The sequence below is a fragment of the Corvus hawaiiensis genome, chromosome 26, assembly GCF_020740725.1.
Source record: "Corvus hawaiiensis isolate bCorHaw1 chromosome 26, bCorHaw1.pri.cur, whole genome shotgun sequence".
NCBI classification, from domain to species: domain Eukaryota; kingdom Metazoa; phylum Chordata; class Aves; order Passeriformes; family Corvidae; genus Corvus; species Corvus hawaiiensis.
In genome coordinates this window covers 32,169,085-32,183,209 of record NC_063238.1, presented here as the reverse complement: position 1 = coordinate 32,183,209, position 14,125 = coordinate 32,169,085, and the positions used below count along the sequence as shown (strand labels likewise).

The window sequence follows — 14,125 nt, the reverse complement described above, 5'->3', positions numbered from 1 at the left end:
ACATGTGGGAAAACTAGACTGCTTCTGAACTGCTGGCTGGCATCAAGGCATGGCATGAGGGTCCACTGCTAAATATGAAGTCAGCTACAGAATAGCATAAAAACACAAAGTTCTTTCCTCCTTGAACTGCAGGCACCTCGATATCCCTCATGATTAAGAATGTAGATGGAGGAGGCACATAGCACTCGCTTGTACAATGTTTAGCACCGTCACCTCAATCTATCCATGACCAAGACTAGACAGAACATGGCAAAAATCCAAATGTTCATCAGGGTCCAGGTCTCTATTAACCTGGAGATGAACAGGTGGCATGAAAGCTGGGCAATTTAGAGGGAAATAGTCCAATGCAGCCAAAAGGAAGACATAAAAGCATCCAAAATGAGAAGACATCACAGTATTATAAAGTAGAAAGAAAAGGATAGATTTACTTCCATATTTCAGCAAAATGTAATTGAAAAAATTAGAAGGCTATTCCTCCAATTAGGTTATTTATTTGGTAATAATGTTGTATATATCTTTATCTTAATAAAATGCCTTTCTTTTCTTGATTTTTAGAGAAAAAGTAAATCTATCTATTCCCTAAATTTTACAGTGACTTCAGTGGAATTACTTCTAGACATAAAGATATTGCCAATGTTTGAATTCATAATAGTGAGTTCAAATATATGTTTTGCCACAGAGATGAGGTTTTTTTATAACAAGGTCAGAAAATCAAAAAAGTTAGAAATTTCTCTGAAGTTCAAGTTACATTACCATATCCAAAAGAAAGGATCATGAATATGTAAATCTTGCTCAAATGAAACTGAAAAGTTATATTTCATAACGAACTTCTGCTGTAGACAGAAATGTAGTACTATGCTAACAATAACTTTCCAGTGCCTGACTAAGAATGAAACAAAAGTCTCCCCAAGGAGACAAAGAGGAGGACTTATAGGCTTAACTGCACAAATGAATATGAATTTTCTTTTATTGGCTCCTAGACAGACTGTAAGTATCTTCTGTTGTTTTACCCGGAGCAGAATAAGGTTGACTAAATTTTGGTATTATTTTTCACCTTTTCCTCATGTCAACTGTTTCTACAGGTATTTTTGTACATTCAGTTTTAAATTCCCTTGTAGTTGTCTCTGTTATTCATTAATTAGCTAGAAAGCAAATTTAGACCATTGCCTTGGATTGCATACTAATTATGTACCATTTGATAACTATCTAATTTTAAACATATAAGCAAAGACATTAATTGGCAGTGCTGAACACAAATGACATCTACGCCTATCAAATGCATAAAGCACAGGCGTCGTGCAGGCTTCCCCTTACACATCTCAACCCTCATCACCAGATAGAAGGATGTTCACCCTCCTGTGCTGATTGGCACAGAGAGATGATCTCCAGAAAGGACAGAGGCGGCATAAATTATAATAAATCAACCACGTTGGGAAATGTTTCTGTTACGGAATGGGAACAAAATGCATGTAAAACATACTCATTTTACCTTACCCTTTGACCTTGAGCTCCATCTCTTCCTGGTGAACCTGATGCTCCCGGGACACCCTAAGCATTATAAAGGGAGAGCAAATGATGAGATCAAATTAACAGAATCCAACTACGTAATCTTCCAGTGAAACTGTATGACGTGTTTTTGATAAACAGAACTAGGGAGCTCAATAATGGGTGGGGCCATAGAAAAGATTCAGTAAAGAAGGTATTTCTGTGAAATGAAAGATGGCTAAACACACATCATTAAAATGCAGAGGTGTTGAGTCTACAGAGACACAATTTAAGTGTTAAACAAGAAAGTAACCAGCTCTTCAGGGCCAAGTGAATTGGTCACTGCACACCAGCACACCTTGGATTCCTCCTCTTTTATAAATCCCTGTTCAAATTCACCCCAACAACACATTTCTCAGTGGTTTGGAATATGTGCCCTAAACTCACAATGATGTCAATTCAACATTCAAACTTAGTGACAGGTTATACAATAGGGAATACCTGCAGGCCAGGAAAACCAAGATCTCCCTTCTCTCCCTTTTCACCTGGTGGCCCCTGCAGATAAAGAATCACACGTAGTAAACCAAATATCTGGTTACTTTTCTATTTCTAATAGTTCCCTTCAGCTTCTTTAAAAAAAACCAACAAAGCAACCAATAAAAAAATAGACTATTCTTTCTACTGAAAGCAAACAGAGACCCTTATTTGCAAAAATGCAAATGTAGAAGTTACAAATATAGAAAATAAAACCCATTTTAAAAGATTTCATAAGTAACCTGACAAAACTATAGCCATTTTGTTACCAAAAAAAAAAAAGATAGCTAATTTCTTTTTCTCTTTGAACAATTTGTTTCACTTCAGGCCTCAGCAGAATCTCAATAATGGTGAAAAAAAGGGTTTTCTATGGAAACTAGACATGTTTCTATGGTACATATGCATGACAAAACATATACTTTTCTAGATAATAAACTAACTTTAACTTTCATAAAGAAACAATTTCTCTATAAGTGCTCTTATAATTAAAGTATTTGTATTATTCTCTGATGACAACATCATCAAGAATATACAGCTTTGGTAAACCATTTTATTGTAGAGCCATATCATATAGACTGGAAAAAAGATGAAATTGTATTGTAATGTAGTAATTTTTGAAAAAAAATCTAGCAGAAAAATACATCTATTACCACTTTTCTAGGCTTGTCTGTACCCATCTACTGGAGAGGTGTATGAAACAAGATAAGTGCTGCTGGTTCATTATTCTAACAATGTTTCTTTATGATGAAATTCTGTGACTTATTTCACAACAGCCTTGCAAATTCCAGGCCTAATCACTTCCTCTGATGATGGATTTTATAATGTAATAAATATTATTGCTTAATTTTGGCAGAGAATATGGTGTTCTTGCTTGGGTACACCTTTCAAGTCAGAACTGATCTGCAATGAGCAGTACCACAACCAATATAAGATAAAATATTAACTTTTTGGTCTGGTGCCATGTCACACCCCCCACTGCAATTTATTTTCACTTGACTCCAGGCTTGAATGTTAATACCCAGGTCATATTCAACCTGCGATCAAATACTTTCAGCTGACTAAAAATTCAGATCAAAATAAAAAACCAGAAATGTTGGCATTGAACCCGCATTCACTTTAGGTCAAGCCCACATCTGTGATTTCACCTCCAGTATTGAATTCAGATTCTGATCACAACACCAAAAGCTATTTCAATCTGTTCTGGTGTCATTTAATAAACTAAGCTATTTGCTGTTTAAAAGATCACAGAAAAAAGCCTATTCATTTTTTAAGTCTCACTGGAAGCCCTTGAATAGAAAGTCCACTGGGTCCTTGTGGTCCTGGGGGTCCTTGAGGTCCAGGAACACCAATTTCACCTCGAGGTCCATCTGGTCCCTAAAGTAGCGCAGGACATAAGTTAAACTCTTATCATATGGACAAAGGCAGCTTCTGTTTGAAGAATTAAATACCAATAGACTCAAAAACATCTGAAATATGAGTTAACGTGATTGAGCAGTTAGGGTTCAATTTAAAACTGTCTGGTTTCTTTATAAATACTGAAAAAAAAGGATGATTTATGCTGTGAAAGCAGCATTCTGGATTTTGTATCTTTTATCAAGGAATATACAGGACAAGTACTTGTTTGGAAAAAAGCCACAGCAAATGCCAATGACATTTCACTATGCTTTTTCCTCAAAAACACCAGAGACAATCTGGAATTCATTGCAAGGTTTCCAGGCAGCAGAGATAAACCAAGAACCTGTGCATCTGTCAAATGTAGGTTGGTGTACAAAGTACCTTTGGACCTGGATCACCACGATGACCTTTGGCACCTCTGACACCTGGACCACCCTGTAAAGCACAAGCACGGGACTCACTGAAAACCAAAACTCTCAAACAGACGTGAAATCCAGAGAAGTCCAAACAGATTCTTCCTGTTCCTGAATCAGCATTCAAGAATCAGTAAATATCCTGTCGATATCCTTCCACTGGAGTAATTAAACTGAGAACATACTTAAGTGTGGCCATACACAGGAACAGATTTAAACACAGATGTGACTACTTTTTAGAGCCAAGAACGCACACTACGTAAGAATCAAAATAACACTGAAAGCTACAATATGGATGGAAATGCAGTCATGGGTTCCCATCCAGTTGCTGAAACCTCCTGCACATCTGTCTGTTCTCACCAAAATTACATTATTAAAGTTTCCAGAAAAGTCACATTTCTGGAGGTCAAGAGCATTGTATCAGAAACAGTGTGGCCAGCAGGACCACAGCAGTGACCATCCTCCTGTACTCAGCACTGGTGAGGCCATACCTCAAATCCTGTGTCCAGTTCTGGGCCCCTCACTACAAAAAGGACATTGAGCAGCTGGAGCAAGTCCAGAGAAGGGCAATGGAGCTGGTGAAGGGACTGGAGCACCAGTCTGATGAGGAGCAGCTGAGGGAGCTGGGAGTGTTTAGCCTGGAGGCTCAGGGGAGAGCTTATCACTCTCCACAACTCCTGGAAAGGAGGCTGTAGCCAGGTGGGGGGAGGGGGGGGGGGGGGGGGGGGGGTCGGTCTCTTCTCCCAGGTGTAGTAAGTGACAGGATCAGAGGAAATGGCCTCAAGTTGAACCAGGGGAGGTTTAGATAGGATATAAGGAAAGATTTCTTCACAGAAAGGGTTGTCAAGCTTTTGAACAGGCTGCCCAGGGACATGGTGGAATCACCATCCCTGGAGGTGTTTAAAAAACATGTAGATGTGGCACTTGGGGACATGGTTTAGTGACAGACTTGGCAGTGCTGGGTTAATGGCTGGATTCAATCATCTTCAAGGTCTTTTCCACCATAAACAGTTCTATAACTCTGTGATTCTAATGACTCAGGAATAGTTTTCGCCAAGGACAACTCCAGAGTCTACTAGACCTACACCATGGTTTAATTTGGAGCTATTCTTAGGTAAAATGCTCTTTTGCACATTTTTCTCTTTTTGCTTTCTTCAGCAATGCCTACATCTGCTCATCATTTATTTACCAACTGTTGCCTTTTTTGTTACTATCATCTGCGACACTGGAGTACCATATATCTATGGATGGCTGCCATGAATGTGTTTTGCAAAAACATCTACATGTGCTTTCTGTTCTAGGACAGCATAAATTTTTTTTTTTTTTTCATATCAGTTTCCCTCTTCCCCCACCTGACTATACTGCATAATCTCTTGGAATATGAGCTTTACAGGTATTGTGCCCATCTTTGTACTCAGAAAGGACCTTGTACAACTAGACAACATAACTGAATAGGACTCTTTAGGGGCTACAATAGGTACTCACAAAAATAACAGCCGTTAAATAAAGATATAAAAATAGAAAATGTGCTTATATGCAGTATCTATGAGACTTTAAATACGAATGCCAATAACAGAAATGTCTGGAAATGCCAGAGCACTGTTGCTCTTCAGTGAAGGTATCATGACATGGTCTTTGCATGTGTGATCACCGAACAGTTGTCCACTACCTCTCCCAGCTCCCTCAGTCTTCTCACTTCCATCCCACAGCTCTATGGCCATGACCCTTTCCACCATGGCCAGCTCTGAACCAAAAATCTCATCCCATGTTCTCCATGGAACCAAGTTCCAATTGCAGTTGCAAAATTCCAGATACTCTGCATTCCCACCCACTGTCCTTTGTCCTTCCTCTGCCTTACTCCTAACTCTGAGACTAAAATTCCTCAGCACAATAACTGCAACTTTTTAACATAAACAAAATCACAGCTTTCTCCCATTTTGTTCTCAGAAACAGACTGCATTTTTACTAAGAATATATACTTAAAAATAGCCTGATGCTGAGCCATTAAATCATATGCTTTCAGATTCATGCTCGAGTTGGCACACTTGTCCATGTTTTGAACCCAGTAACCCTGCTGGGTAAAAGCACAATTTCCAGAACAGCATTTATTTAAGATGAAAACATCAGAAGAGGCCCTCTCATTTTTCTCATAAATTTGTTTTGGTGGTTATTCCCCAGCACTGCTAAGCTTGTGTGACTAATTTCAAATTTTTCTTTTTTGTGCTGCTTCTTTTTCTAGCCAAAAATTCATGTTATGCCTTCTTCCCTTATTTTGAATAACATCTTAGTAGCCAGTGCTTTCCCCCAGAAACGTGTCTTAATCAACTGTTATCAAGACACCTCCTTATTTCTTTTTAATATTCAAAACCTACAAAGCACAGAAAGATCTTTTTTTGCAATTAAACTTCTCCAATCCTTCAATATTTTTGTCTCCTTCGCCTTCTTAAATTCTGCAGCATTCCTTTCAAATGCAGGCATTCGTTTTCAGTGATATCTCATTTTTACTTAGCGTGGGGAACTTCAGACAGCAGGATCAAATTCTGCCAAAGATGAAGCCATAAAAACAGTATCCCATGAGGAAAATTGCCAGATAATCTTAACTCTAAACAACACTTTGTCTTACCCGAAGTGACGCATTTTCTTAAACATTAAAAATCCTTTCTGGAGTTACTATCCCAAACAAATGGAAGCATTTTATTTGGAGTTTTTTTAGCCTAATGTCTAAAACTGGTGACATGGTAGGATCCTGATCTCTTAGACAGAAGAATCCTTGGCTTGGAGAAAAGTCATGACATTTTAATGACTTGGAGCACTCCTGACCAGACACAGCACATGTGACTTTCTGACTTTTGGTTGGCGCAGAGATGAACACTGACTTTATTCTTTTGCTCTGCTTTTTCGTAGGCTTTGGATTTCTTTTTTTTTGCAGAGCTATGCCATCTAACTGTCTGGCAAAAAAGCATCACTTTTAACAGGCTGAGTTCCAGAATCACATATTTGCCTGCGTTGGCAGTGATTTTTCTGCTTGATTTTATGCTTCCTCTTGCCTGGCACTATGCTATTCAAAACATTGCTAATCCTAAATGTAATATATAGAAGTACATTATTTTACTGCTGGGTTAAGCCTTAGCAATTCCTGATCCATGTATCTTTTGAACTGTAGTAATACACATCCTTCCAGTCAAATAATTTTCAAACATTTTTAATTTTACTGTGATATGTGGTCAAACTACTCCATTTAAGTGACATTTTCATGTGAATTATCCCACTGTCTTTTTTAAAGAACACAAACCGGATGCTAAAATATGGAAATTAAAACTTTAATCCATACTTGATTTATAACCTATATTCAAATCAGAGAACAGAATAATTTCTCCTTGCTCAAGATGCAGCTCTTCAGTGAATTTCCTCTTGAATTTCTTTCCAGGTTTTTGTATAGGGCTTAAAGAACAGTTCTTGCAGAAAGACTAAACTCTGAGTTGTCAGTAGGATTAATGGCTGCTAGGACCTACTATGTGAATGCCTTATGTGCAAGTCAATTTTGTTGTTAAATATGCATCTCATGTAATTTGTGTACTTTAACACCAAAAACATTTTCCTTTACTTTCTTCCCTGACTCCTTCATTTAACAACATGCCCTTGGAGCATCCAGGACACAGTATGAGCAGAGATATACACAGTTCAAATTTTTTGCAAGAGAGCCTCATCTCAAACTCAGTTAGCAAGCAGCCCTAAAATGCCGATTAGATTTATCTAATTGTAACAGCAAAAACACATGATCATTCTACAAATATCCCAGTCAGGATTCTTGTTAAAGCAAACCAATAATGAACCATTGCAAACAGAGCCTGTGACTTTTCTAAATTGATAAAAATCAGACTTGGGATGCAAGAATGAGTTCTCAAAATTTAGTGGCCTGTATATCCATTGTCTGGTCTAATTCATTGTCTGAGTTTCCACACGCCAATAAGGAGAAAGGCTCCAACTAAGTTACTACAGTGACATGGAAGAAAAGTTAAATAACTGTCTTCTACAAGAGACTATCTAGTTCCACTGGTTACACACAGAACTTAAATATAGACTTACTTTACATCTACAAAGCAAACTCTCAATGAGTGCCATTAAAATACCACCACTAAGCATATGTAAAAGTTGTAACAGTGTACATTTCATCATTCACTGGAAAATTTTAAAAAAATGAAATTCTACTTTCCACAAAAGCAGATTATTTCATTCTCTCTTCCCTTCATTGCTCTTCGATAACTCTCTGCCTCTAAGAACTCTCAGAAGAACCTGTACTTCCATTCTACTTTCCAATAAATGCCATACTTAGGTAGGGCTTTTAAGACAGAAAAGTCTTCTTTCATCACATACTACACAAGTGGCATTGTCATGCTCCATATCCTTAATTGATATGAATACTGTAAACGGAGCATTTCAGAAATCTAAACTCCAAGCTACATTTAATGAACACGTGCTAGAGTAGACAGATAGCAGGTGATTAAAAATTTGAAAATAAATGGCACTACCTGTGACATATCTAATGCTACAGACAGGTAAAAGGGTTCCAGGTCCAAAAAATACCCCAACTGCTTCAGCATAATACCTCTTTACATAATTTATAGCATCTTTGATATCAATTGAATATATTTTATCTCTTTAGCAACACTTGAAAGCATAATTTAACCTTATCAGTTATACAATGGCAGTATATTCACATGTTTTGGAATAAAGGTGGCCAGTGGACATTTGGTACAGTTCACTGCAAAGCTGAATAAAACCTTACCGGTGGTCCAGGAGGTCCAAGGGGACCCTTATTGGCTTCTGAACAGGAACAAGCATGAGGAAGGGCAGGGCAATTTTCCTCATCTCTCTATGAAAAGATTAAGATAGGAAAGAATGATGTCCAGAATTTCAAATGTTGGGTATTTTATCAATCTAAGATACAGTACTTAGTAAAGTCTAAGACGTAGTACTCAAAAGCACCTACTTGATTTAGAAAAGTACATCTTATTGACTTTCAATAGGACAAGTAATCCAAGCAGAGCTGGGCTTTTTTGAAAACTTTTAAGCAGCCATTTCCAATAAAACATTTGTCTCAATGAAGTAGAAAACAAAAGGTAAATTCTACAGTTATTAAAAGAGGTTTCTTACCAAGCCAGGAAGTTCACAGCATTTGTCTCGACTGGCCCATGAGGTAGCACAAATAATGTCAAACATCTGTAACTGCAGCTGTTTCAAAACAAGGGTGATGTACAGTATGAGTGTTAGGTGTAAGATCAGTGAAAAACAGAGCCAACAGCAAGCAAAGCCACCTTGAGTCAAGCACTCAGATTAGACAAAGGCTTTTGACTTTGAGCAGCAAGCCACAAATACCTCACTTAAATGGCAAATCCACAGCTTTTACCAAATGTGTATCTAACCAACTCATCTGAACTATCAGACATTACATGAATTGAGCAAAGTTGTTCAAGGTTAAATGCTGCATGCATTTGTGGAATTAACCCCCACTCCTTGTTTAAATTCCTTATTTTGCCCAATGGTGCATTCCAATATCTTTTTATACCAAAGAAGACATCAAGAGTCAGGCGAAAGAGAGCTCAGCTTCTCTGAATAATTCCCCTTAACCCTCTGGTCTGCTGTTCAGATTTTATCTGGGACAAGGTCTCCTGTAGACTATTACTTATACTGGACCTGAGCCACAAATAATATTTCTCTTTTTTTCCAGTTTAATTTTACTTTAGAATATGCCCTCTCTTACCCGTATTATCCCCAGGCAACGATAGCTTAAGAATGGGGAAAAGCTTGCTCAACACATGACAACATTGGCCAGAAAAGAAAATTCCCATCACAGGTCTGGGAACATGGTTTGGACAAGAACTTAATCTGCAAGAACACACACATTTGCTAAAAATAGGGGCTGCTACATACTCAGAAACAATATACTAAGTAGGACTCAATGGTAAAACCAATTAACTCCTTTACAGCCTTGACTGAACAAAGGGGTCTAGAGAGTTGAAGCTTTCTTCTGTTACTATTTCTATTCTTTTTCCATGCCTTGTTTATGTGCATATTGAATAGAGAGTGGTATGGAACAGAACATCCCATTAAATTAACCCCACATGTTAAAAAATTCAAGGAACTGCTAGAGATAGAACTCTGGGTTTGTTCCCATTATTTTCAGGGGCATTATTTTGCGATAAGAGCAGAGGAATGAATTTAAAATTTTTCTTAAAACTGCATTGCTTCTAAAGCTGTTAAAATGTGCACATATGTGCACCTTTGGTTTTGCATCAATTTTTTTTATTAAAGTCAAATATTATATTTTTAAATAAAGGCATACTTTCATATAAATAGACATTCTTCTCACCTGCCACCAGATTAGCTGGTTTCTAGATTTGCTGTACTACAGGTGCAGACACAATGAGCTGGCACCATGCTAAACAGCTCAGACAGCTGAAGTGCAGCATGAAGGCAGCTTTTGGACTCTGGATTTGGCTCCACGGAGACTCACCCTGAGTCCAGCAAGTCTGTGTCCATGCCTCTGTCAAATGGAAGCTGGCTCCACGTGGAGCCACTTAGATGCCTCCCTCTTTGCTACACATCCCTCAGCTCCTAACTCCAGGAAGTCTCACTAGCTTGAGTGCAGCAGCAGATGAAAGTGCATGCACACACTGCTCTGGGACACAGAATACCTGAGCATTTGCATGATACTGCACTTAAGCAAATCAGACATCCCAGAAATGGGGTGCAGCAACACCTGAGCTGGTTGTGCAGAGAGCAGCTTAGGTTCAGAACTTAAGTTGTATTGCCATTTTCTTTCATAACCCAGTCCATCCCATGCTATTCTGTTATCCTGAACAATGGAAGGCTGACAGCAGTGGCAAAATTTATACAGTCCTTCACAGGCATGTACATGCATTCATTTTCTCTGGACTAGGCAATCTGGACATCCATAGCAATAAAGTATGTTGGTGTAAATTAAAGAGCAAACAGACATTTTCTGAAATGCTGTATTCATCAACCAAATGCTGGATGATTCAGTATTCTTTTTTAAAAATATTATGTGGGTTGCTCTGACTCAAGCTAAAACCCAAAACAAAGCTTTCTTTGCTACTGTTAAACATTTATTCATAACTCTCTGCATTCATATTGATTTTGCTTTCTAAATATCCAGCCCTGCAAGCAGAATCAGTAAGGTGGAAAAGTCCTCATCTAACCAAGCTACAGCTCTGCAAATGTTTCTCAATAGCAGCCCACGTTAGACAATACTATTAACAGTACATATACATGCAAGCAAACAAAATTCAAAGAGGAGGAAACATCAATAAAGAGAAAGTCTGTGATTGTAAATAATGTTTTGAAGTTGGACTTTTCATTAAGTTCTGCTGAAGGAATAGAAAACATGACTTGCTGCATGTCCCAATCAGGTTTCATTGCTCTGGCTACAATCTAATCCTGAGATGATTCATTCAAGAATGTTAAAAGGGTTAGGCACCTTGAGCCTAATCCCCTTTTTGTTCTATCTATCTATCTATCTATCTATCTATCTATCTATCTATCTATCTCTGCCTGTTCATTTTACCATTGCACACTGTATACACTGATGGCAAAAAAACCCCTGATACAATTATATTCTCTCAAAATTGAAATGTCTGGCAAAATCCAAATGACTACACTGTATTGATTTATTTTTAAAATACACTAAAAACATTCTGAGAATGCTAAACTGTTCAGTGTGAACACAGTTAGAACAGAACATCCACAATTTTATTCTGAAGTAACTGCCGGCTTACTTTTATTTTATGTAATAAGCATCTCTAAAACCAAGAGATCTACTAATATAGCAGCTGTTCTGAGAACCTCTATCCTGCCTCCTACTAGATTCCTTTGATATTCTCCAAACTTTGGAATAGGAAACCGACTCATTCATGTCTTAAATGTGACTATTCACAGAAGTACTACTCAATATAAATAAATTGTGCAGAATGGAGACTTTAGAGGATGGTATTTGGGTGCTTTCTTGATTTGTTTCTAATTTGGTGCTTGTGGTAATACTCAAAGACGGCTTAACACTACTAAAGAATTTTCATCTTCATCTACACATTTCTAATCTTATGTCAACTTTACAGTTCATTTGAACAAAATCAAATATTTCTGTGAGTGGGCAGTCTGAATTTTCTGAAGTATAGATTCTTAGGTTCTAACAAAAGACACATTTCTTTCTACTTCTTTACAAAGCCTTCTCTGATTCCAGGATTTCCTAAGTCTGTCTTTTTTTGTTTCTGTTGGAATGTGACTACAAAGGCTTCTCTGTGTAATTGTCTTTACAGGCTTCATATAATTATTATCCATCAGTTTGAGTCCTAAAAGCTCTTTTTTTTTGTACAGAGACATATTCTGAGGGCTTATGTTTTACTAAACAAGAGTATTTGCATAAATTAACAAGTATATACATATTTGAGATCTCATTCCTATTCAAATCAGGCCTTGGTTCAAGGTTCACGTTCTCTGCTAAACTCATTCTAAGGTCAAAAAAGTTCAAAGAAAATTACCAAACACTACTATACACCAAAAAAGTCAAAACCCCCCAGACAAAACAAAGGGGAAAGACTCTCATTGGTTGTCCTGCAAAAAGAATAATCAATTACTGCTTCTAGAAGAATAATTTCAGAGGAATGAATGAGCACTTAAGGTGGGGGAGGGGGGAGATCTTTCACACTTAAAATGTCTTATATTGTAAAAGAGCTAGGTATACTAAGATGGGAGCTTTTGGGGATCATATGTGCCAAACCAGTTCAATTTTTTAGTGGACAGTGGGTTAAGGGGCAAACAAAGAATCAGAGAGAATAACAGACATGGGGAATAAATACAAAATATTTAAAAAAACAAAGTTTAAATAACTCCAGGCAAAGGAGTTATACACTGTATTACTCTATGTAATTAAATTTGGAACACAAGTCATATCTGAACATATCAACTGTGTTTACATATTTGTTTGAGAATAAAATTTCAACAATGATGATCTTATGATTTCATTTATCAAAATAATAAAAAATAGATTTTGCCCAAGTTGACAACTACTGCAGGCTTTTGCAGAATTTCTGAAATGCTGGGATCTTATTATTTAAAATATGAATTCACTTGGCTTCAAGTTAAAACTAACTGCAAAGATCTCAAGCAGTTGTTTTTTAGGCCATTTTAAATGTTTGAAAGAATTGTTATTGTTCCACTCACTGGTGCAGAATTGTCTCTTGGTCCTCTGGATCTCACCATCCTCCCCAGCACTTCTATGCCATCAGAACTAATATTCCCCGCTGCATTAATGGTCTTCTCGCCCACTTGCTTGCAGTCAATAATTATCTTGGCCGTGGTCTTGCTGATAACAACATGCAACTAAGCAAAAGAGAAGATGCTGTAACATACAAAGGAGCATATGGGATATATGTGTCCTTTCCTTGGGGAAAGGGGGGCATTTTTTGAAATGAGCTCCTAACTCCATGTTTGCTAATGAAACTCAAAGAACACTCCAAAGCAAATAAACTAGATGACCTCTAGAGGTCCCTTCCAACCTGAATTATTCTATGATTGTAATCTATTTAATGAATTTAATGAGTTTATTTTTCTAATTCTGGAACATCTGCAAAGAAATTGGCAACTTACATAATTTATTCAGTAAGTAAATAATTTGTCCCAACAGAAGATCTACACAATGTTCATATACCACTCAGATCCCACAGAACCCTTGATTTGTGTGGTCATTCCTTGTAGAGAGCATTGGATTTCACCATAACAGCCATTATAGCCAGCCACGTGCAAAAGCCAAAACTAAGCAGTAAAATTTAGTTTGTAAATTATACATTGACAGCAAAAGCTGTCATAGTGAAGTTTTTACACTGAAAGAATCAGATCACATCAAATGCAGTACAGAAAGCAGAGCACAGCAACCAAGTTCTTTCCTTCTGCCTTGATCACACTCTGTTGTCCTTCACTGATGCAGCAGAGACACTCCCAGTAGGGAGGACTAGCTACAACTGTCCTGTCGAGCAAACGCTCAAGGTTTTTGTTTGTTTGTTTTGTTTAGGAAAGATCCAAATATCAGGGAAAAAAGTCTTTGACTAAAGTACCCCCACAACAAACAGGTGCTACAATCCCAGCACCACTTCATCTGCTTTCAGAAAGAATGTCACAAGTTCTCAAATAGCAAAAGAAAGTTCAATGTGGCATAGCTCTTAAAATATATACTAGAATTACAACTCTGATGAAAAAAGGATTTTTTTTTTCTGGACATTTTCTTT

The 14,125-nt window shown here is 37.4% G+C and overlaps 1 protein-coding gene across 10 annotated transcripts in view; it reads right to left on the bottom strand.

The window, feature by feature from the left end:
- COL14A1 (collagen type XIV alpha 1 chain) overlaps nt 1-14,125 on the bottom strand; it is a 115,340-nt gene that overhangs the window by 19,052 nt on the left and 82,163 nt on the right. For all 10 annotated transcript variants that reach the window (XM_048286242.1, XM_048286249.1, XM_048286240.1 and 7 more), the window contains 7 exons: nt 13,065-13,223; nt 8,982-9,059; nt 8,614-8,700; nt 3,796-3,849; nt 3,298-3,393; nt 1,987-2,040; nt 1,495-1,548 (listed from right to left, as the gene is read on the bottom strand). In XM_048286242.1, the coding sequence (XP_048142199.1) occupies nt 1,495-1,548; nt 1,987-2,040; nt 3,298-3,393; nt 3,796-3,849; nt 8,614-8,700; nt 8,982-9,059; nt 13,065-13,223 (582 nt within the window). The remainder of the gene's footprint in view (nt 1-1,494; nt 1,549-1,986; nt 2,041-3,297; nt 3,394-3,795; nt 3,850-8,613; nt 8,701-8,981; nt 9,060-13,064; nt 13,224-14,125) is intronic.